At 37.3% G+C, this 24,313-nt stretch overlaps 1 protein-coding gene across 5 annotated transcripts in view; it reads left to right on the top strand.

The window, feature by feature from the left end:
* LOC101739525 (hypoxia-inducible factor 1-alpha) overlaps nucleotides 1–24,313 on the top strand; it is a 121,441-nt gene extending 97,128 nt beyond the window's left edge. For 2 of the 5 annotated variants that reach the window (XM_062676166.1, XM_038020252.1), the window contains exons 8-12: nucleotides 8,123–8,379; nucleotides 8,480–8,688; nucleotides 8,774–9,062; nucleotides 9,132–9,289; nucleotides 18,902–24,313. In XM_062676166.1, the coding sequence (XP_062532150.1) occupies nucleotides 8,123–8,379; nucleotides 8,480–8,688; nucleotides 8,774–9,062; nucleotides 9,132–9,289; nucleotides 18,902–19,498 (1,510 nt within the window). In that variant the 3' untranslated portion in view covers nucleotides 19,499–24,313. Of the gene's footprint in view, nucleotides 1–8,122; nucleotides 8,407–8,479; nucleotides 8,689–8,773; nucleotides 9,063–9,131; nucleotides 11,275–18,901 lie in introns of those variants that run through there. The other 3 variants (XM_038020254.2, XM_038020251.2, XM_062676167.1) reach the window with 2 other exon arrangements.

Below are 24,313 nucleotides of genomic sequence, written 5' to 3'. Positions count from 1 at the left end.
ATATCATTGATAAAATCGTTGGTAAAATCTTGCCGATATCTAGTCAATTAATTTATGCATGAGTCCTACTACAATAAAATTGGAATGAAATCCCTCCTTCGGTGTTTCTATATTCCGGGACGTACTTCTCAGAACCTTATAAATCATAATTAAGTTTCCTCTGTTCTCTTAAAGATCCATCTTAAAATCTCTTTCTTCGAACGAAGTTTGCAGAGAATTTTGCAGTAGTCAGTGGCTTGGCTGTGCTCCCTGGCATTACAGACCTCCATGAGCGATAGCAATTACTACTCATAATCCGGTGGGCCGTATGTTCACTTGTCTACAGGGACAATTAAAAAATAATCGAAACATTGACACAACATTCTTATCCCCTTCCCGAACTTTTTTGTGTAGGTACTATAATTTAAAAAAAGCATGGCAGCGGTGTAGGTATATAAATCATATTATGAATATAAAAATATTTTCTCTATTTTCATTAAGTGATGAAAAACTAGTGAATACATTTGGATAGCCTAAAGGCAGGCCAAAATTCCTTCATTGTTTTTAATTCTATCATGCTTCCACTAAAATACATTTAATGTAAATATCAATTTAAATATAGACACGTATTTCAAAAAAACTTATAGTGAAATAATTAAATAGCCTTCTAAGTAAATCAGGTTTCGCTGTTTTTAAATATATCTGTCAAATGCACGTGGTTCAATTTTAATTTTGACTTCACCATACCTGGCCTCCACCTGTCACAGTCATTGACAAATAGATTTGCACGTTCCGTTCTCATTTCAAAATTATTTAGTTTCAATGGTTTTGATCAATTTGCATCGACCAAATCGTCCACGGCACTTTTTTAAATCGCAACGTCTTTAGTGATACCGGATGGGAATAGAACGAAGCTCACATCGTAGTCTTTACGCGGTTATCGGAGACCGCAGACATCACATCATTAATGCTAACGCCCGTTCTGAGTTAATGTGAGGTCAAAGTCTGAATTTCAACAGAACCCCACTCATCCAAATAGACTTCGGTTAGTGTGGCCCTTCTTAATAATATATACTAACAACGGAACGTATAATTGTATCCGTGGCATACTCGTATAGGCCGAATGTTGGTTCCTACGCGTCGGGAATTTATAATTATGAAAAGTTATAAATTAGGCCAAGGTGACTTCTGAACAAATTTGCGGCTAACACCTCTGTAAGCTAAGTTACATATGATTTATCCATAACATGATCCCCTCCTGGTTGAGCCTTTGTTCGCCCATCTGTCCTGATGAAATTGGAAAGGTCTCCGGGCCACCAGTAATCCATAAAAAGAAACCTAGGGCGTTTCCCATTACCGCACATGAACCACTATCCTGCCAATTTCTGCGTTTGGGCATGAAGAGTAGAACAATCGATGATTAACAATGCAGTTGAAACTTTTATTTTATGTGTGTATCTCTGTTCACATGGTCCAAGAGCTCGGTTAGCCGAATGAATTCAGGGAAGGAGTACTTTTCCTAAAATAAAATATTATTATTAATCGTAGTAGTAGCGTGACCGGTTAATTAAAATTCAATTTTTTTTTCCTACCTAATCTGGTAGCCTAGAAAGGCTATTCCAGCGTAACCGTAACTAGTAGGTGAGGTCACGGGGCTCAAACCTGACGACGATGCTAACACGAACCTTAGCAAGAGTCGTGCTTCGCAGAATCTACCATCGGATCGGAAACGCGACCCACTGAGAAGATCCGGCGAGAAACTCAGTGGGCTGTGTCTGAGAGTTAATTTACTCTTCGAGCCCTTCGTCGCAAGCGACGGGTTCGACGAGAACGGTGACCGGTGCTTGAAGTACCTAGAAGCACCGTTAGTGGATCGGGAGGATCCGAGATGACGTGTTTTGGGCGACGTCGACTGCTTTCCATTCTGTCCGCAGGATCGGGAATGTAGCTACCGGCGGCCACGATGAGAGGGTTCTCGTGTCGTGCCGCTTTATCGAAGTGGCGCATCGACGCCGACTGTAAATACTTACTGATGGACTCTAAGTCCAGGTCGTCATGGAGGTCGACGTTCCTGACGAACCACGGGGCTCCGACGGCTATCCTGCAAAAACGGGATTGAAAAATTCTAATTGAGATAGATAGGTCATTAGAGATTTCTTAGGACAATCGATAATGGAAACTACTACATTTAGAGATAGTTATGACTTTGATGACATCAATTAAAATTTTAGTGTTGCTTCTCACTATGGAATCTATTTTTTTATATCATGAAAAAATTTACCAAATGAAATTTCGACGCCAAAAACTGTACATAATCGTTGAGGTATCTTTGTATTTTTGATGATGTAAGTTCAGTGCAACGCTAGTGGAGTCACGTAGGTGAACCTGGACTCGAGAGGGTGGGGGGGGGGGGGGTCGATGAACTCAGCGTATCTCTGTTCCTAATTGCACAATAGCTGAAGGCATTTCACAAACTGTAGCTGTCAGTACAAATTAACACTAAATTTCAAACCGCCAGACAAAGCTAACTCGCAAACCGGTCTTATATTTAACTTCAATTCTAATGTTAGAACAGTGTCTGACCCAAAAAACAAAGAAATATCCTAGAGGAAAATACCTACATACGTATATTGAAATTGATATAGTCGATATTGGATTCCAGTCAGCTGGGTAGAAATAGGTCGATAGAACACATTTCGTTGCGAGATTTTGAGACTAATATAATTTAAATATGTAAATTATTCGGGTCATTTTCAAATGAATTTTTCGATAAGTGATCAAAACAGCTCATGGCATCGGGCACGTAGACACCAGAATTCGCGAATACACTCGACATAATATGTATCTAATAGGTATGACAAATTATAGACAAAATACAAGGAAACCGATGACTCGGATGATTCGTAAGAATTGGCTAAAATTGTGAACTTATACGTGGATATTAATTACAAGTACATATTTTCATTTCGTAAACCATTGTGCAACTTATTTAATGGACAAATAGTTAGGATTACTCCGAGGAATTGTTTATCCCTTTATTGACATCGCACCAATTTAGTCTTCCTCGCTACTGTTCGCAAATCTCTCAAAAGGTTTTTGAATAATACTTTGTGCCCATAAGTAATGGTAACCACTTGCCATCTGGTGGGCCGTAAAATAGACTGACTTCAAATTAAAAAAAAATGTGTGCGTGTACTAGTGTACACAGGTAAGAAGTGAAACATTAATGCTATCCCTACTCCGTTGGAGAAAGTGAAAGTACTCTTCGTCTGAACCAACCGTGGTAGGGGCAAGAAAAAGATGGCGCGTAACGGAAAAATGTGACGCGTAACCGAAAAATGTGACGGTAAATTTTTTTCCAACGCCGATAAGGAAGTTTCACTTCAAAAAAAAATTGCACAAGTTTTTCTTGTCTTACATGTAGGTACTATACAGTTCCAATGATTCAACTCAAGTACTCTTTAGACTTAGTTCCGCGAACTTTTACATAAATACCCGGCCTTTGTACAAGAATTACTTGACAAATATTAAATAATTGTTTTTTTTTATTATGAACATTAATTGATTTTGTATTTCATTTACTTGTTCTTGTCTAATTAATCTTGCGTATAGTTTTGAACAAACAAAATCGATTTGTTTCAATTTCCGTAAATACATTATGATACACTATAATTGCTATGATTCAAGGTTTAAAACAAGGACCCAATGATCACTTATTATATAAGTCTTGAGAGTACCGAAAATATATTTTTTAACTGTCCTTAATAAACTCAATTTCTAGTCATGCAATTCAGTGCTGACTTATTAAATCATAATTTTAATGGTTTTGGAAACTTAATAAATGAAAAATATCACAAAATTACAGTGAGTAGTGGAAATATAAATCAGTAGCACGTGTAATCAAGACGGCAACAAGCCGCGGCTCCGGACAACGAGGTCCATTAGCGGGAGATATCGTGTTACGCGGCTAAATTGTGGAACAACGCAACTCCAAGTCGAACGATATCGTATGACCTGCACAACTAACTAATGGATAGATCGCCTCGTGCACTATCATGCTATTACCGCACAATACGTTCAGTTGACTTGATAACCATGTTTTCCGTCGTGTGGAATGATCCATTGTGGATTGTTAATGAAATAATTCAGTATTTTCCTTGATATTCGCGACTCGTAGGCATAATTAATAATGTAACTTTTATGATGATCACGTGTTCGTCCGTGACCACGAAAACTGTATAGTATTCGAAAGGTCGTATTAATCATATAATGACAATAAAAAACGCGATATTAAACCGTAAAAGTAGTTTTAATTATATGACGTAATTTGTTTGTTTCCACATTTTGTATATATATCGGTAGCCAATATAACACGTTCCTTATGGTAACAAGCTATGATGTGTTTTAAAACGATAATATGTAATAAATTGAATTATTATTGATAATATTATTTCTGGTCTGCGGATCAACCGCGCATAATATGTCACGTGAGGTTCATTGGCCTTTCCAGCAGCGGGTGCAACTTAAAATACATCAACCTAATTTAAGAACTGTAAATTTTACGTTGTTCGGCGCTCAAGCATGGTGGTACGCGATTGTATATCAATATATTTATCTTGTTATAGCTGTTTAAATTGCATTTCGTCTTATTAATTTACTGGATCTTATCAGTTTTATTGAATGGATCGTATATTGTAAAATTATCGTTGTTAACGGCCACTAGTGGATATCACTCGACGGTGCAATGATAGCTCGTTAACCTGTTCGTGATCGGGCATACGTCGGGCCGCGGTGGTTCGCCAACGCCGCTCTTATCTTGTTGCGTGGCTGCTGGATGAACGCATCGGCGATCCTCAAAAACGTATCGGCCGAGTTATGTCGGCCCGCGTACCTACTGTGTGTGTTTAGATAGGCCGCGTGACGAGTGCGCCGCCGCTGCCCGCCGTCTCGTATCATTCGCGCTACGGACTTCGTCGCAAGCGTACACCCCACGCGGCCACCCCACCGCCCCCGGCCGAAGTCGTGAACCGATCAGCTGATCCGCCTGCCCTATAGCACGCAAGCCGGCCGGATCACACCAGACAAACTTGTTTGGCAACACATCGATCGCGTCTCGCATCATGGTAAGGACGTGTCGTCGTGCCCGGTGAATAGTGCTTTTGTGACAGTGGCCACTAAAATAAAATAAAGTGTCTGTTTACTATCAAGATTATATAAACGTCTTTCGATCACGGTAATACGGGCACGCACTAACATTCGTAATTGTTTAGTTCGCCGGGTATGACTCGAATAATCTGTAATGAAAAGACTGCATTCAAATTTTAAAATATAATGTCGATCTACGTGGATGTGTGACGCGATTTGTGCTCCATTCGTATCATTATTATTGAGCTTACCTTCGTTTCTCGTAATTGATTCACATGCCATCATATTTTGTTAGTTTTCCTTGAGCGCGCCGGTGTTAGAACATTGTTATTACGGGAATAATTATGCATTGTTACAGAGCGCGATGAGTGCGTTATTGGGTGATGCGTCGTCTTAGTGATATTTGTGTAAGATCCGCTAAAATTAGCGGTCCCTCCCCCCAGCCGCCACAAACACCGGTTATATAATAGCCCCACCGACGGCCTTGATTCCCGCGCCGAATATCTACTTCACTGGCAGACAACTCTGATTTCTACATTTTAATAATTTTATTTAGTATTTAGACAAAAGCACCTTTAACTTCATGTTGGTTTAATATTCATGAACGCCGGTCGAAGAATGTCGAATGTGACTTGCATGTAACCTGCCGGGTGTTTATTCAGTAAACTTTACGTCAGATTTTGTGGAAATTTTTTGGGCATTATGGAATGACTCAAATTCGAGCGTGCAAAAATAGTCCGTCAAGTAATCCAAGTAATTTGTTCAACGAATGTTTTTTTTTTAATTCAGGTCATACATATTTTCTTGTTTATTTTTAACAGTAACGCCATTACGTACCGTAATCTAATCTACATCGGCCTTGGAAAAAAAAATACCAAACTTTTATTTTACCAAGTATCAAAACTATCTATTCTCTGTCTAGAAAAGTTGACGGCTTTTTTATTTAAATACTTACCGACTTGAAAAAAATGTTTTAAATTGGTAAAATTGTTGAATTCCATCTATCTTACGACGGTATCACTTTCGATTGCAACCCTATAATCATGAACAGTGCTGTACGCACCCGCGCTTTCCTAAATGCTAACCTAATAATAGGATTCGTGTTTCGTGAATAGATTAAATGACATCACATAACCTCGACCGTGGCGAATGTAATTGTCGAATTGCGCTTCACGCCGAGCGCTATCACGGCCAAGGCCACTGAACAGCTGCTCTATTTAATCGCATCCCAGACCTTTTTGACGTTACGCAACTCCGCCCAAAACGAGCTCGGCGCAGACCGAATCGATACCAGACTCACTTTCGTCTTGAGCACACGTCTTCCACGTTAAAATACCCAGCGATTTCTTACTGGTGTGTGAGTCCGCACGGGTGGGTAGGTACCACCGCCCTGCCTATTTCTGCCGTGAAGCAGTTAATGCGTTTCGGGTTTGAAGGGCGGGGCAGCGGTTGTAACTATACTGAGATCTTAGAACTTATATCTCAAGGTAGGTCGCGCATTTACGTTGTAGATGTCCATGGGCTCGAGTAAGCACTTCACACCAGGTGGGCTGTGAGCTCGTCCACCCATTTAAGCTATAAAAAAAAATACCCTGCGATCTTTGAATGTACTGTCAGCACAGATTATTTGAATTTAAAAAAAATAGCACTGTTGTCTGAGTACGATAGTGGAATTTTTGTTCTTAATCGTTTCCTGACAATCGATACGGGAATGTTATTGCGTGCGCGCGCAGCTGATCCTGGTGAATGGCTGAGTAGAAAACGTGGCTCGTCTTCGGGGGATGGGGCCGGCAAGGTCATCAACAAGGCCGTGCCCGCTTCCATCATGACATCCCTCTCTAGCGTGAACTTAGTGCATTTCACTCTCCCTCTCGAGATTCACTTTCTAAAATAGCTCTTAATGCAACGGCCGAAATAATAGAACATCCTCACGTCGGATTTCCAATGAGTTGCCGTTTTGTAGCGTTTTGTTGTTTTGATTCATTGGCCCTCAATTTAGATAAAGATTGAGATTGAATTAGTGTAACGCCCTGATGGGAAACTGGTGATGCAAAATTTAATTTAATTGTAAATTTTGATAGATTATGATATTGTTATTCCGTTGTACTTACGTTAGTTCTCATATCAATTGACGCACATTTTTATATGTCTTGTGCGTCCAATCTTTAAGTTAACCTTGATAACGTTTCATTAAATGTTCCTTACGTAATCTTGTCCCAGGGTGGGTTATATTAGTTAGTGTGTTTGTAAATAAATTTCAGTCGTTGGAAAACATTACGTATTCTCTGGATCAGTGTTTCGTTGTTACGTAAGTTTTTCGTTTGTAACTTGTTTTACGTTTTACTGTCTACACGGTTTTGGCGGGCCGTGAGCATTTCTCCGAGCAGCTTTATTAAATTATATACATAAATAAATGAAATGGTTGGGCACGGTGATTTAAAATCATTGATATATGAAGAGAGAGAGATAGAGAAAATACTAACACATTGCATAAATTTGTACTGTATTATATTATCTTAGTAATCAATCAAAACGCGTTTGTCGATTATAAAGATTTCTTATCATATCTTATAAGCTCATGTCGGCGTTAATTTTTGTCGTTGTCTAGACTTGTAGTAAATTAGGTATGGTTTATCGAATCGAGTGTAGAGTAGCGTCGAGGTACGTGCCACAATGTGTCGTCAACCTTGAATATTGTCGAGTGATTACTCCACTGGCTATTGACCATTGTATAACTGAAGCCGCGACGAGGACATTCTGAACGCCCACAGTATTGTCTCTAACTTACTTATCTCGCGTGTATATGCAAAACTAATTTACACTAAAATCTTCGATTCTGTTTCTGCTAATGACCGTGCAGTTTGAATTATCGTTTGTTGTATCGCAGCTCGTGCGCAACGCTCACTATTCATCGGAGGCAGTAGACCATGGCACGTGATAACTTGCACTAGGCATGCCCTCTGGGCGTCCAATGTTACTGAATTTGTACTGTTCACAGCGGTATCGAGTGCAAAGATGAGGTGTTTGCCGCACACCAAGTGCAGCACGCCGATTTGAAACCGAAGCTGCCAGCTGTCGCGTCGCCGGGCGTCTCCTTCCGTGCACCCGTCGAACCGCTCGCTAACGGCGCTATAGTCGCCATCGTTCCGCCGGAGGAAGAACGACCTATACCGGTCACGGAACTCATATTCGCACCGAGAAAGAAAGAAATGAATAAAGGCTTTCTCATGTTCTCCCAAGACGAGGGACTTACAAGTGAGTGGCTGTTCAACCAAAGCTTAGGTATCCGGCGTTGCTTTTCTAATATCATAATCTTAAAACGGATTCGTTGACAATAATGACGTTGAATTTTCAGTGCTTAAAGACGAGCCGGAAGATCTGACACATTTGGCGCCCACCGCCGGTGACGCTTGTATTCCACTGGAGAACAGTCCTTTTGATATGTTTGATGAGTTTATATTGAGCGATAACTATTGTAGTTTGCTCGGCGATGATTTAGCTAACGGATCGCCGGTAGATCCTCTAGCTCCCGATCCCTCATTACTATCATCGCCTGAATCACAGGTAACCAAACGTTTATAAGTATTCACGAATGTGTTACTTCTCTATTAAATTTCCAACAGATTTTACTTTAGAATTGTCGTTTTAGGAAAATGATTCGTCTTGCGAACAATCCTCATTACTGACAGAGCTGTCGCTGGATGCTTTCGATAATACAAGGTCGGACGAGATTGACGACAGCAATTCGCCATTTATACCTATAAGCGATGAGCTTCCCGTGCTGGAGCCGGCTGTCATGTGGGGAGCCCTGCCTGACAGTGTTAGCCAGGCCAGACCGCAACCTTCCGAGACGCACACATCACCGGCACCGGCATTACAACGCTTACTCACGGGTCCGCCCCCTCAGGATCTCATTACCAGCATATACTCAGACCAAGGTAATCAGTCGTCTAATCAACTTTTATTAAAATTTTATAAGATCCTTTTCACATTTTAAGTATTTTTAGGTCTAATGCCAAGCAGAAGCATATCAACTTGGGATACGGGAGTGAAACGAGTGATGAAAGAGGAAGAAGAGCCTAGTGCCAAACGCGTGAAGCGTAGTCCCTCCCCAGTTGCACCAAAACCGAAATCGCAATCGTCGAGTGTCCTCATGAACCTCCTGGTGAGCGGCTGTGACGTAGACGCCGGTTACATCTGCATGGTTCAGTGCCGGCCGCGTCAAAAAGCGAAAGCTTGAAATTTGAGCTCTCCAACTAAAAATAAACTGTGATAATTCGCGTCCAGTGTTCGACTATCGAGTGTAGCAAATCTTACTGCAAGCAACTCTGTTCTGGTCGTTACGAATCGAAGTGCCGTCGTTTCTTGTGATATACTCAGTTCGACTTAATCAGTCCGGGGGACGATAAACGCAGCGGGCCGGATTGAAGTCTGCCTAGACAATTCAATGAGGCGGATGGGACGTTGGAGTCGATTAGAACTGCTTAGTGTAATTAATCTTCCACAGACTTGCAATCTCGTGCTTCGCCCGAGGGCGTAACTTAGACTAGGAGACTTGCGGGTAAACCCGTTTTTATTCTTTATTACATACAACGTACGATTCTAATCGAACTATGTTTTGTTAAGTGCTTAAGTTAACGTGCGCATATCGTTGTGGTTATGTGATTGACTGTTGAATCGTTCCTAGTATATTGTAGTTACCGTGTCGGTTAATAATAAAATGACAATTAATATATTAAAGTATTTAATGAATATGTGAACCGACTCTTCAGTGAAATTTAAAATCGAATTGAACAGTTCGTATCGATCGAATGCAGACCACTGCAATCGGTTCACGGAATATAGCTCTGTATTATTTATAAATTTTATAATATGTACTGTTAGTTTTCTAGAAATATAAATTATGTTATATATACAACGAAATAGCGTTCTTTAAGTCGACGACATAGATTATTTTTTTGGGTAACGTGTATTTTACGAGAGTTTATGTAGGTAGTCGTAGTTTTCATGGCAGTTTCGGAAAATAATAAATCGATAATGCACGCTCTGCACTAGCGGCAAGCTCTCGAGAGCCGCGTGTTGAATATTCCTTTGCCGTCAATGCGCCGTGTCGGTCACGTGCATACAGGTACTGCTGCTATGACATTTTACGCTATTTAAAACAACCAGAGGGGGAACCTTATGAGATTTTTCTTAGGTTTACAAGATTGTGAGAACGATTAAAAGACTATTAGTATGTAACGGAATCTTTGAACATGATTTTGACCCCCTTCAAAACGTCGGATTAACTCGAAATTTGGTATACTTATTACGGACCGATGACAATTCAATAAAAAAAAAAAAATGAAAAATAAATAATAATTTAAAGAAACCAACAAAATACGCTTTTATAGAAAATTCAACTAAAAAATAGAAAATAAATCTGAATTCAAAATAGTGTAAGAAAAAAACGATTTTATTGTAAAAAAAGCGTGGGGTGCATGGTATCATTAGTTATAACTATTTTACGAACAGATATGAGTAGAAGGGTTATTTTGATAATATCCTGAATGGTACGCCATGCTTTTTTTTACAAAAAAAATATCTTTTTTTTTATATTGTGTTTGTATTACATGTTTCCCGAAAAGACACAAAACAAAATTAACGGGCATTAATTCGATCTTTCATCGTCGGTTCTAGCTGTTTTGCGGTTAGTCAGAGACGAATAGGAGCTATTTTATGCCGGATAAAAGTCCCAACGCCAATAAGCAAGAAGCGTTCGAACAAACGGGATCGCGTAATCAGCTACATTCCTGTTTCAGAGCGCTCGTGTCGCGAGTGCAGAGCGCTAATATTATGATCTTTCCACTGCCAGAAGCAGAGTACTATGTTGAATGTAGGAATATTTAAATTTCGTTCCAGGCAAAGGTCTTGAAATATTAATCCCTTGCAGACGTAATAATACTCACGACCAGCATTAAATGAACTAAACACTATGCACGCGGATGCTGTGTTTTCATAAGTCAAAAAAAAGCAAAGAAAGACGTTCCACAATTATGTGGACAGAAATAGTCACGAAGAGATTACGCAACGAATGTTTGTAGAATGATATTATTCTTTATCGGTGATGTAATAAATGAACAAAAAATACATTTTATTGTAAAAATGGTGCACGATGTTATTTCATTGATCCGTCCTCGTTCATCCTTTCCCTCCTTCCCGAGAGCATTAACTTTGACTTTATTATGAAGAGTTATAATGACACAGCATCGAAGAGATCTGTTTTAGGAAATTGACATTTATGATGACAGGACGAAAGTTGCAAACAGGTTTCGGTATAAATTGACAGTCACTTTCATAAAGGATTCCTTAGTACCAGCCCGCGTTAAATTATGAAAAAGTTTGTCTTTTGAATATTCTAAGTAACTAAAGTTGATTTATTTTAATAACGCTTCTCTTTTGATACATTGAACAGATAAAATCGAACGACAAAACCCTTTTATTGTTTCCATGTTTGGACAGAAATGACGCCACGAAAAACTGTATGGAATAATGTGGAACTACTTGAAATTAATTTGAATGAATTTTGAGTCTCTAATCATATAAAAAATAGTTTAAAACATGGAAAGAGCATATTAAACGATTTATCATGAATATGTCCTTTTAATTTAGTAGTAGATGTTTTCGCGACGCAGCTGCCTCTGAGCTGTTAGGTTTCCCTTGGAGGTGCTCGGGCAGCTGTTAGTAAATCCCACCTATTACGACAAAGCCCGCGCCCGCCAGTTTGTCCTGGTGAAACTGAAAAAGCGTTTGGGCCTCCAGTAATGCTTTATTCCAAAAAAATATCGCCTCTCCGATCTACACGGATCTGTTGTGACTAATCCCTAATTCCTAGCTTCAATTAGTAGAGGGTTTTCTCTCTCAGGATCTTTCACTAATTAAGAGCCACTGATCTAAATAGGCAAGGCTTTTGTGTCCTTCGTCCTGTACTGCAGTATAGTTGAGTTGCAAGATCCGGCTTGTGCATTTGTACAGGAGACTTACAACATGCCGTTTGGGCTTAATTCGGCTTATGGTCTTTGGGCGTGCTCTTTTAATTGTAAAATAAAATGAAATAATACAGTCAGATATTTTTTTATTGTTTAGATGGGTTGACGTGTTCACAGCCCACCCGGTGTTGCTTATGGTCTTTGGGCGTGCTCTTTTAATTGTAAAATAAAATGAAATAATACAGTCAGATATTTTTTTTATTGTTTAGATGGGTTGACGTGTTCACAGCCCACCCGGTGTTAAGTGGTTACTGGAGCCCATAGATATTTACAGCATAAATGCGCCACCCACCTTGAGATATAAGTTCCATGGTCTCAGTATAGTTACAACGGCTACCCCACCCTTCAAACCGAAACGCATTACTGCTTCACGGCAGAAATAGACAGGGTGGTGGTACCTACCCGTGCGGACTGACAATTGTATTCTCGCCTCATCTATATTCTCATTTGTATTCAGGCCCACTGTTATCATATAAGTGCATCTCATTTCAGCCTCAGATATTAAATTAATGTATTAAAATGATTTATCGTAAAGTTCACCACTATCCCTGATCCTGCACATTATTTTCCTGTTCAAGGCGACCGATAACAGTCGAGTGATTTATGGGGGTCGTTGATTTTTATCTTTACGTACAGTTGATTGTAATTCCGAATCGCGATAGGCATAAAGTACACCCCAAGTTCAAATGGCAACACTGTTACTATATGTTCAGATGTGACGGAGCCCGTCTGATTTGCGATATTTCTCCTCGTACCTATGTACAATGTACGTTGTAAAAATAGGTAAAAAAATATATCGAAAAGTCATCCGCAATGTGGGTCAATAACGTTGGCCAATCTACACTTCTATACTAATATTATAAAGAGGAAAGATTTGTTTGTATTGAATAGGCTCCGAAACTACTGAACTGATGTGAAAAATTCTTTCACTGTTTGGAAGCTACACTATTCCCGAGTGACATAGGATATATTCTATTTGAAAAAAATTAGTGATCCTTACTAAAACTCCAATAATGTAACCCAAAGTGTAAAAAAAACACCTAAAATATTCTTTGCATCGCGTGCGCTGCGAAAACTATTGATGACAGAATAAAATAATGTACTACGACTTTGTAGAACACATTATTATTTACAAAAAGTGTCACGACAGCATATGTCTAACTATTATAGTTATGCCGCAATAAGTGTTATTTTATTTAAATAAATAAAACAACGTTAAATATCGTTGAAATTTTTGTTAAAGACCCGAGCGGAGCCGGAGCGGGCCGCTTGTCTATTCATAAAGTGTACAAAGAAATCGTTATATAAGCCAAATCGAGAATAATCTACCAGCCGGTAAACGAAAAACCGTCCTTCCCTTTTTTTATTTGAAGGGTAAAACAGCCGTTATACAATACAATTCTTCGACCTCAATTCTCAAGGTGGTTAGCGACATTGACGTTGTAATATCTATAGGCTCGCTGCTAGTGAGCTAGTTCACCTATCTATACAACAAATAAAAAAGTATACCTACTCAATTATGAGATCAAACAAAAATACATTTTTTGTCTCGCTTGATTTTTAATACAGTTTTAGTCGCTTGATATGTTATATTATATCTATGTAATGGAATATTTGAAAGTAATTGTAATGTTCGTCTACTCAGAAAATTGGCACACTTGTCAAGGACCGATGAAATTACAATATTTTGAGTACTCTGTCTCTATTGTCCTAACTAAGTACGAGTATTTTAATATATATTATTATTTGGAAGTATTTAAAGCTGCTTATTGTTTTCATTTTGATTTTAATGTCAATGAGAGTTGTTTTGTCCGCGGGAGACTCATTAAAAATACATCTATCTACTCTCTGTTAAATATTCGAACCGGTTGACATAAAAATAGCCCTATCCTACGAGGCATTCAATATTATTCATGACCAATAAATTAAAAACAGCAATAATGACAGACTAAGATAAATCTTCAAATACCACGCACAATCAATCGGACGGCTTGCTTTATCGATGCGATTATACATTCCTGCAGACGTATTTGTACCCTTATCGTGGAAGCGATAGCGGTTATCTGGTGTGGGCTCGCTGTCGATAAGGGGGTGCATCGGGCAAAAAAAAAACCGTGATGATAAACGAATGTTACGTGACGGCTGTCATCTGGTGGAAATTTTGCCGGCTTTTGTTTTCAATCGTAAATTTTTTATCGATTATCTCTAAGTGGTGCCATTGTGGTCTACTAATGAAAACCGCCCTCACGCTTTTACTGATGGTAGGACCTCTTGTGAGTCCGCACGGGTAGGTACCACCACCCTGCCTATTTTTGCCATGAAGCAGTGATGCGTTTCGGTTTGAAGGGTGGGGCAGCCGTTGTAACCATACTGAGGTCTTAGAACTTATATCTCAAGGTGGGTGGCGTATTTACGTTGAAGATGTCTATGGCCTCCAGTAACCATTTGAACACCAGGTGGGCTGTGAGCTCGTTCACCCATCTAAGCAATAAATAAATTAAAACGCTGCTGTGAATCGCCCTAAATATATGAGCTTCCTTCCTTTAATCATGCTTCTCATTTCTAGGGACGTGACCACCTCTGTCTATGACTTTCCTCCTCACGATGTTGAACGGTGTTCTGTCCTCAAAATGTATTAGCAACATCCATGTATTATTGACATTCGTACGCCACGTCGCACGCAGATGATAACTATAGAAGATTCATATACATCGCGTACGAACACATAAACATTAATTTTTATAACCAATAAAATTAATTATATAATTTTAAGTGGACGGAACTATTTAAAAAAAAAACTTTTAATATTATGTAGTTTCATTTATTTTTTAAGAACTTGAAAACGGTAGAAGTATGTTAATTTATTATGGACATTTATGGAGAAGAAATTTCTAGAACTTAGGTCAATTTGTGAAGATAATTAAATGAAGCTATCGAACCGCATTATCAGTGTTAATGATGTAATATTAATTTAATAAACATTAGCAGATATTTACTGAAACCGACATAGAACCATCTGGATTATAATGCCTACTTTAATATTTAAGTAGTTTGTCAAAATGTTAATATAAAAATCTTGAATACGAGGAAAATAAAACTTAAAATGTCCATTTCGCGTTTGACGCAGTAAAAAAAACTAACTCGTAAAACTGAAATTGTAACTAAGAATAAAGTATTAAAAAAAATACCGATAAAAATGCAATTCTGGTGAGATTACTTGGAGTAAAGTTAATAATATTGTCTCGCCTTGGTAGTGCATATTAAAGATAAGACTCAATTCAGTATTACATTGAAATAATGAAAACTGATTTTATGGTTTAATCTGACTTTTTTGGAACGAAGTTCCTTATCGGCGTTGTGAAAGGGGGCTAGACGGAAAAAATTCTTACGAAAAGTTGTCACGACACTTTTTAGATCCGTCATTCTGACCAATCAAAATTTAGGCGCTTATCGCGTGACATTGCTCGTATCCGATTGGTCCGCGGAATGAGTACAGTTTCTCGAGATAGCGTTTCAACAATAGTAATTTAGTTCATAGTATTGTTTTTTTCTTCTTCATAATGCCGTAATTTATTATTATAACTTAAAAAAAAAATTACAATTCCTTCACTAATTAATCGAAAGGAACTTCGTTCCATCCGGGTGTCCCTTGACACCTCTGAAGTTTTTTTTAATCATTTTATTGTTTCCAACATTACGAATACTTCGCAGTTTTCATGGCGATGCACGACTAGGACGTTTGTGATTCGTCGATATTTGACTACTGTGCTTAACTTATTGGCAATGTTTCTGTTAAAAATATCTCGTGACTTTGCTTTTCTTTGCACATTATTATTGGTGGTAGGACCTATTGTGTGTCCGCGCGGGTGGGTACCACCGCCCTGCCTATTTCTGCCGTGAAGCATTAATGCGTTTCGGTTTGAAGGGTGGGGCAGCCGTTGTAACTATACTTGAGACCATAGAACTTATAGCTCAAGGTGGGTGGCGCATTTACGTTGTGGACGTCTATGGGCTCCAGTAACCACTTAAAACCAGGTGGGCTGTGAGCTCGTCCACCCATCTAAGCAATAAAAAAAAATTGACGTAACTAACTTTAATAGCTCTAAAATCAATTAAAATAGCTGTAATTATAGCATTCTCCTGGGATTTCACGAGTCACAGACATAATTAAAACTAATTGTACGGTTTAATCTTGCGTTTTTTTTTATTGTCATTGTATTATTTGTCGACGTTTCGAATATTTTACAGTTTTCGTGGACGCAGAAGACTTTAATTATGTACATTTATAATGTTGTTTTCGAAAAGTTTCCGTGAAAGAAAATAAAACTGAATAATTGGGTTTATTTGACGTCTTTTAACGGTCACTGAACAAGGGTCGTATATTTGGTAGCACTCGAGCATTTTAATTGAATAATAAACAATTTCAGCACTGCAGGATATTAACTGTGTTATATCAGATTATAATAAAAAATCAAAAATTAAATAATGCTCAGTAAAACTTGTCTTGTTTTACGAACGTTGAAAAGTATATATTCAGATATAGTTTAGCGTTAAGTCGGGTAAAGCTATTTGATGTTAGGCGATTATAGGAGTTCATAAAACCAAATCAAATTATAATATTAAAACTTTAATGCTTCGGTACAATGGCTGTCATAAAAAATCGCAAATTTGCTTTACGACAAATGGAAATACTCGCTCGGCCCTAATTATGTCACCAGTCACTAAAATTAAATATTTTCTCGGAGCGCTGAAGTGCCACACATTCTTTCGTCTTTTGTTTTATTTCATACTAGCGACCCGCCCTCGCTTCGCTTCGGGAACATTAAAACACATATGAAACAAAAAAAAAAAATAAAAAAAGAAAGTAGCCTATGTTCATCAGGGACAATGTCGGCTTCTAATGGAAAAAGAATTTTTCAAATCGGTCCAGTAGTTTCGGAGCCTATTCGAAACAAACAAACAAACAAATCTTTCCTCTTTATAATTATAATATAATTAGTATAGATACATATATCACGGTTACAAGGAGATCATTCGATTTTGTGGTAATTACGTAAGCACAAAACTGTTGCCATGCATTTGTGAATACATTAACAGTATGTATAATTTTGAAATGTTATTATCGTTGCCTGATAATAAAATGAACTATTATCATTATTTACTAGCTGACCCGGCAGACTTCGTAGTGCCTCAATCGATAAATGTAATAAAAGACCCAAACTTTTGTATAAAATAAACTTAAAACAAACAAAAGGAATTCATCCGACAGGAGACACATCAAAGAGAAAACAAAATTGTTATTTTTATTTAATTCCTACCTACCTACAAATAATTCAAGACCAAAATTAGCCAAATCGGTCCAGCCGTTCTCGAGTTTTAGCGAGACTAACGAACAGCAATTCATTTTCAAATATGTATATATAGATTATTTAAAAAAATCAATGGTTCAATTGATTATTGGTTGTATTTGTTCTCGAAAACAGGAACCGAGTGTGCCGGTACACAAAATAGTTTTTTTATTTTATTTGTAACGTTAAAAGCGCGAAACGAAAATTGAAAAATTAACTATAAAAAATACACAAAACAGTTCACACGAATGTATAGTGTAGAGTTTTTTTAATCACTGCCATGAGCCCGACGTAAAGTTTCATGTTGCTTTTCATTTCGGCAAATGTCTCGTCCAACAAACTGCAATCGTAACGCGTTTGCCTTTCTCTAGGAATGTTCTAGCGCGCATGTAAAGTCTTGTTCGGATCAGGCGAGTATTGTAGTCGAGTGCCGAGTAATTTAGTGGCTAAACTACTCGCCCGAAAAAATAGAACAAAATGGATTGACTTGACTAAATTATTTACTAACCTACTCGACTAAATTTTTGGTGCTCGAGACACATTTAGCTACTAAATTACTCGGTACTCGACTAAACTACTCGCCTAGTCCGAACAAGTCTTTAAGAGCCTTAAATGTATCGCGTTTCAAATGTGCCACCACAATTGTCGAAATAACAGTGTACTGTGTGCGGCCTGCCTAATGTAGGTACAAGCGATGTTAACCTCACGCTAACTATCTATTTTACAAAACAAAATTGTTTAGATGTCGCTGTGTCTCATATATGCTAATACGGTAGATAAATAACCTTATTTCAATAGCCACAACGAAGTTTTTAATATTAAAAATAAAAACTAGAAAAAGTTCAAAAAATTATTCATAATATGAATATGTTGACATATTTCATTTATTAGCCTCAACTTAAGTTGGTTTTGCCTGTCTCATTCAAATACGCCCTACGATTCAAGTGCAACCGTGCATTAATCTTCATTAATATTAAGTAGGTAGTGGGTACATTCATCTTTAAAGTTCCTGCCACTTGATAGCTCGATATTAAACGTTAAAGTTAATGCTCCACATAAATCTGCACATACATTTTGCACCATTTTTGTTAACATAATTGAGGCACGATGTCCATTACCAGTAATATGACCGATCATATGCCTCTTCAAGTTTGTAACATGATTGAAAGCGATCTATATTACCTTAGTTACACATCGTTCGTCTGAATGAAGCGGTGAATACTCCTTCCCGATCCTTCCACTCAAGGGTAGCTTTACCCAACGTCGGTCGATACTACAACCGCTATTTTATCATCGAACTAAACCAGACCAGAGACTTGCAGTAGTTTTGTTAAGCAATTGTGTTTTCTGTTCTCGTCTTCGTATCAACATGGATTTAATACGTTATTTTTGTGTTTACAGGACATCCCTCAACAGTCCACGCCACATAAGCAGCCCATGAAAGCAAATTATCAAATCTTACCAAACACACAAATGTTAGGGCTCCAGAATGTACTTCATAGAAACATGCAAGTGCCTATCATAAACATAACGCAGGCCGTTCCTAACAAACATGTGATGCGCGCCAGCACTCCCATCAATCAAATGCGAACAAACATGACAACCGGCCCTATGTCCCCGCTCAGTCTCAACATAGGCAGCCCGATGTACTCCCTGCCTTCCAGCCCTAACAGCTATTCCAGTCCCGCCATGAGCCCAGCGCAGAGAGAACGTGTTATGAGTCCTTACTCCACACCACAATCCTTATCCCCAGTAGGTAAGTTCCATCAAATGTACAGCCCAGGGCAGAGGATGGTGTCTCCAACCGGCGTCATACAGGGATCAGACCCGTATCTGACGACGAAAATGCAGCCAAGCCCAGGGTTCCCGATGCAGGTGAACGATATTCTACTGGACACGAACGTGCAACTCCCAACATCGGATTTCTGGGCCGACCCGGAGTTTCTTCAGGGGACCAGCGACCTGTTAACTGCTTTCGATGACGTCAAACTTGGGTAGACGCGTGCCGTTTTTAATGTATGTTGAACGTATGAATGTGGAGTGATTTCGAGCTAGGAACACTGGTGAGAGGATCATTTCTCCTCCCCTTTTGAATCATTTTCTATGTTTCGAAGGGTAATGAAGCGTATGAAAAATAAAGAACTGAATTATGTATGTGTGTACGAGATTGAACTCACACAAACATTCTGACGGATGGAGTAATTTTATGAGTCGAAATCACTCGAATGAATGCAGGGCCGAAAATTGTAAGGAGCGGTAGGTAAGGCTTTCCAACCAAGAAGGATTCCAGAAGGGTCTCTGTATTTTTTACCAAAGTCTACTATGAAGAAGATCATAGATTTAATACGATTCAATAAAGTCAGTCATTGACTTGTGTATTTGGAGTCCTTCCTAATGCAATATCTTACAAGCCTTTCTCCGTCCGATATGTGACCCGTTACGATCCCATATCAACAATTGATTTTAATTGTTGACATGTAATTTTTAACTTTTTTACAATTTATAAAGATCGATTATAACAAAATCAGGGCAGATGATAAAGCTTATTTGTTTTTAATGATTTGAACAATTAATATTGAAATTATATAGAATGTTTAAAATTATAGATTTATTATTAATTTTTTTATTATTCGATAATCGTCCACGAATATTTTAAAATAATATAACTTTATTTCTGTCGTGATTTTAAAAACTATAATAGTTTATATTATGTTTATATTTTATTGTATAAGAAAATTGATTAGTTGAAACCATTCGGTAACGTATCACGTACATATAGTATATATTATGTTAGATACATCAAAATATTTTAAATAACTTTAATGATCAAAATTATATACTCAATTAGAGTTAAGGAAAACGAAATAATAAAAATCGAAACTTCTCAATTGAGGTTATTTTTTAAATGTCAACCGATTTTTTCACATTAATTTCTATGCGATGGTTATATATTAAATTCTTTTATGACTACCTACTGCTACAGTGTGCTTAATGCGAGTTTTTTAACGTTCTCGAAAGAGTAAAAGTTAACTAAAAGTTAACGTTTGCCTACGTTTGCCGCTAGAGTCGCTGTTCCAACTGCATACAAATTTGAGTTAACTATTACGCTATCGAGAACGTTAAAAAACTCGCACCAAGCACGCTTACCTCAAGAGGATATATACTAGATTTACCGAAAGTATAGGCGAGCTCAGGTAGCTCAGCTCGGGAGACTTGGCTAACATCTGCCCTAGCAAGATTAGTGCTTTGTTGAATCTACCACCGGATCGGAATCGCGACACACTGAGAAGATCCGGCGAGAAACTCAGTGGCTTGTAACTGTGGTTTTAGCTCCACGACGAACCCTTCGTCGCATTCGACGGGTTTGACGATAACGATGACCAGTGTGCTTAGTGCGAGTTTTTTGACGTTCTCGATAGCGTAAAAAGTAGCTCATATTTGTATGGAATGGGATCGTTTGCCTACGCTTGCCGCTAGGGGCGCTGTTCCAACTGCATACAAAATTGGGTTAACTTTTATGCCATCGAGAACCTTAACAAACTTGCACTTAGCACACAGTACATGGAATCGCTCGGTAAAAAAGATTGAGTACCGCTGGCTTAGTGTTTAGTGAGTGAGCCTCACTACAGCAGCACACGTCTCAGGCACCATTCCCAATCGGAGTCAGTTTTTGTTAAAATTAAGTAGTATCTGATGTCTGAGTTACTTGCTCATTATCTCGTAGTCAGTTTCTGGTGTTGAATTTAGAACGTTTCATCTGTTGACGTTACATTGATCAGTAATCAAATATTATTTTATTATTGGGCGGCGGAAAACGTAGACAATTGTGGAGGTACATTGAGTCGATTACAAAAATTTTATAAGAATTTCAAGGTATACATAATTTTTACCTTAAATCTTATTGAGAATCGGTACCACACCGTTAGCTATCTACTTTTGCGTGAGCGTTTTCGGAACACCCTGTGCGGTCGAGTAGTACCAAACATTAGTTAACTAAATTCTTAACTCTATACTATATAGTATAATGAGACCAGTCCGGAAAGCAAACCCATAAATGCAACAAATTAAAAACATACATTGCTAATGGTACTTGCATTAGCAATGTATGTTTTTAAATACTTGTTAAATACTTGTCGTTTTAGTTAATGCACTTTTTTTTTAACGCGCAATGAAAAAGCGCGAGTGGCCCCCCGCTTCCGCACGAGGTCGTTGACCCCGAGTACTAGTTTTAAAAAAAAAATTGTATTACATTGCGTGCTATGCAAAAAAAAACATTAAAACATTTTATTTTTCAATCGCAGTCTTCGTTTTCCGCAACGTTCCCAATACACCATGAATTATTACGACAAAACAATTTTCAATGTCACACGATCCGCAAACGGATTTCGGGAAATGAAAATGAATCGTATTTCATTTCAATTTGCGTAATGTCATCATAATACGTTTTGTAATAATGAAATGTTAACTTTACAACTGGTTGCCAAAAAAAAAAGAACTACTCTATTATTATTATCTATAATTAAGAATAGAAATTTATTAACACGTGAAAAATGTTAAATAAAGCCTAAAAATTCTTACACTTTTTAACGTGAATCATAACACGTAATGTCACATGTGGTCAATAGGTTTTACGGAATTTGAGCGGTAAAGATTCGGTGTCACTTCAAGGGAATATTTGGAAGTTTTTAAAACTTAATCTATTAAAACTTGCTTTGGTTTCATCTTTGTGATAAATAAATAAATAATCTTGTTCATAAAGTACATAAAGTACATACTTTTTTGTTGTGCAAAAATTAGTTGAAACTTTATGTCGTACTCCAATTATCTCTAAAATTTTCGTACCAGCACTGAAAAATAAATAGACACATACCAAATTTTTTAAAATTGAAAAATGATCAATATTGTTTTTGTATACTTAGGTATACTTAGAATCATTTCATGATTTGTCATATAAGTTCATATACAAATACAAAAACTTTTCCTACAATATAAGATAACAATGAATCAAAAACGACGTAAGAAATTAAATAATCGTCATAATGTGAACTTTATCGTGTAATTACCGTAGCAGATATTGTAGAGAAAAACAAAAGCTCTAATTGAAATGAAGCGTAAATGACGTAAAAGACCGATGTAAAAGCTATGAATTAAATTCTTGACGTTTTAAAGTCGGCTGCGCATATTTTGCATTCCTTCAGAATTTTTCTAACGCGAACCTTAGAGCAGGATAAACGATGAGTCAACGTGCCGACAGTTTGTGGGGTTAGTTGGTATTCCCTCCGGATTACCTCCAGGTGCGTGCCGATATTTGCCGGACAGATCGCACAACATACGCCTGTGCTATATATGCCGTGAACGGGCTGTATCAGTCAATCACCAAAGCCGGAATCCGCCATAACCTAAAATTAATTACGGATAAAACTATTTGTTTTGCGGCCTCCTAACTTCAAATAACGATTTTGAAGCTCGTCTACCATTTATAAACATGAAATATGTAATACCAAAAAAATAAAACACGTACCTATTTTAAGTAAGTACAGATTAAAAATTATCATAGACACAACGTTTCGCATCTTTTTGACAACGGCAAAACGTGCTAAATACTTATTAAAAGTTTTACAAGCTATGAGAAGGAAACTTATTTGGTGTTGGTTTTACTTTTGAAACATCATCATGTCGCTTGTGTGTATGGCTTGTGTTTACATCGATTGATTACTCTGTGGATTTGCTAATAATAAACTGTAATTTCTATAATTCTAGTCCTAACTCTCTATTTAGTCAATTTCTCAATACATCTCTAACTCCTCATTTGTTTTATGTAAAACGCTTGTGTAAACCACAATTAGACTTTTTATTACTCTTAAAACATTAAAGTCTAATCTGAGCTCCTTTTTTATCTCTTATTTCTTTTCTTAAACCCTTTTAATTGGAGTATGTGATTTCAATTCACAAGTGTTTACTTTTACTTTGAACCATTACAAAATATTACACATTACATTACATTATTCTTTGAGGTACGTAATATTCTTTCATCTTTGTTTAATCCAATATCTCTTATTCTTCGATCACATTCCCATTAAAAGTTGGACGTTTGAATTGAGGGTGAATTTTAATCGTATTTTTCTTCTACAGAGTAACCTTTTGATTTGACTTATACGAATGAACAATGGTGCCTGTTTCCACACTCGAATAAAATAATGGTTTTTAATCTGTCTATACATAATTATTTAAATTAACAACAATAATTTAAAAAACAAACATATTACACGTATAATATTTATCTGTCAAAAGGTCTACATTTAAGTACAATCTAAATAATATATGCAAATGCAATTTCTTTCTTTGACTTTAAATCTCGTTAGGTATAGTTTTAATCGTTAAGTTAGTTTCGTAAGAAAAAGAAAAAGTTACGGTTACAAAATGTGGTATTTTTTTTTGTTGAAACTTTGATTTGTTTATTTTTAGTAGATATTCAGTAAGCTATCTTACGTTTTAGCTTATAAGTTACAATGATGTTTTTTTTTGAAAAAAAAAGTTTATTATACTTTCTTTTAACCGTTATGGTTTGGTTCGTTCTTGATTACACAACTTTCTGGTTTAAATTTGGTTGCAAGTCCGCACTGTGCCATAGAGAACTTAATTTTTTTCGGTATAACTTAGCATTGACGTTTTAAGTAAATGTGGAGTTGTTTTATTATGTAATAATAAATAAATGAAATTTTATACAATGAATGCGAAACAAATTGTAAATATATAATCAGAATGTTTTATATACATATATATATTTTTGGGAATAAATTACCGTCATTGATA

The sequence above is a fragment of the Bombyx mori genome, chromosome 25 (assembly GCF_030269925.1).
Source record: "Bombyx mori chromosome 25, ASM3026992v2".
NCBI classification, from domain to species: Eukaryota; Metazoa; Arthropoda; class Insecta; order Lepidoptera; family Bombycidae; genus Bombyx; species Bombyx mori.
The sequence above is the reverse complement of the archived record's forward strand: the minus strand, read 5'-3'. Positions and strand labels throughout refer to the sequence as shown.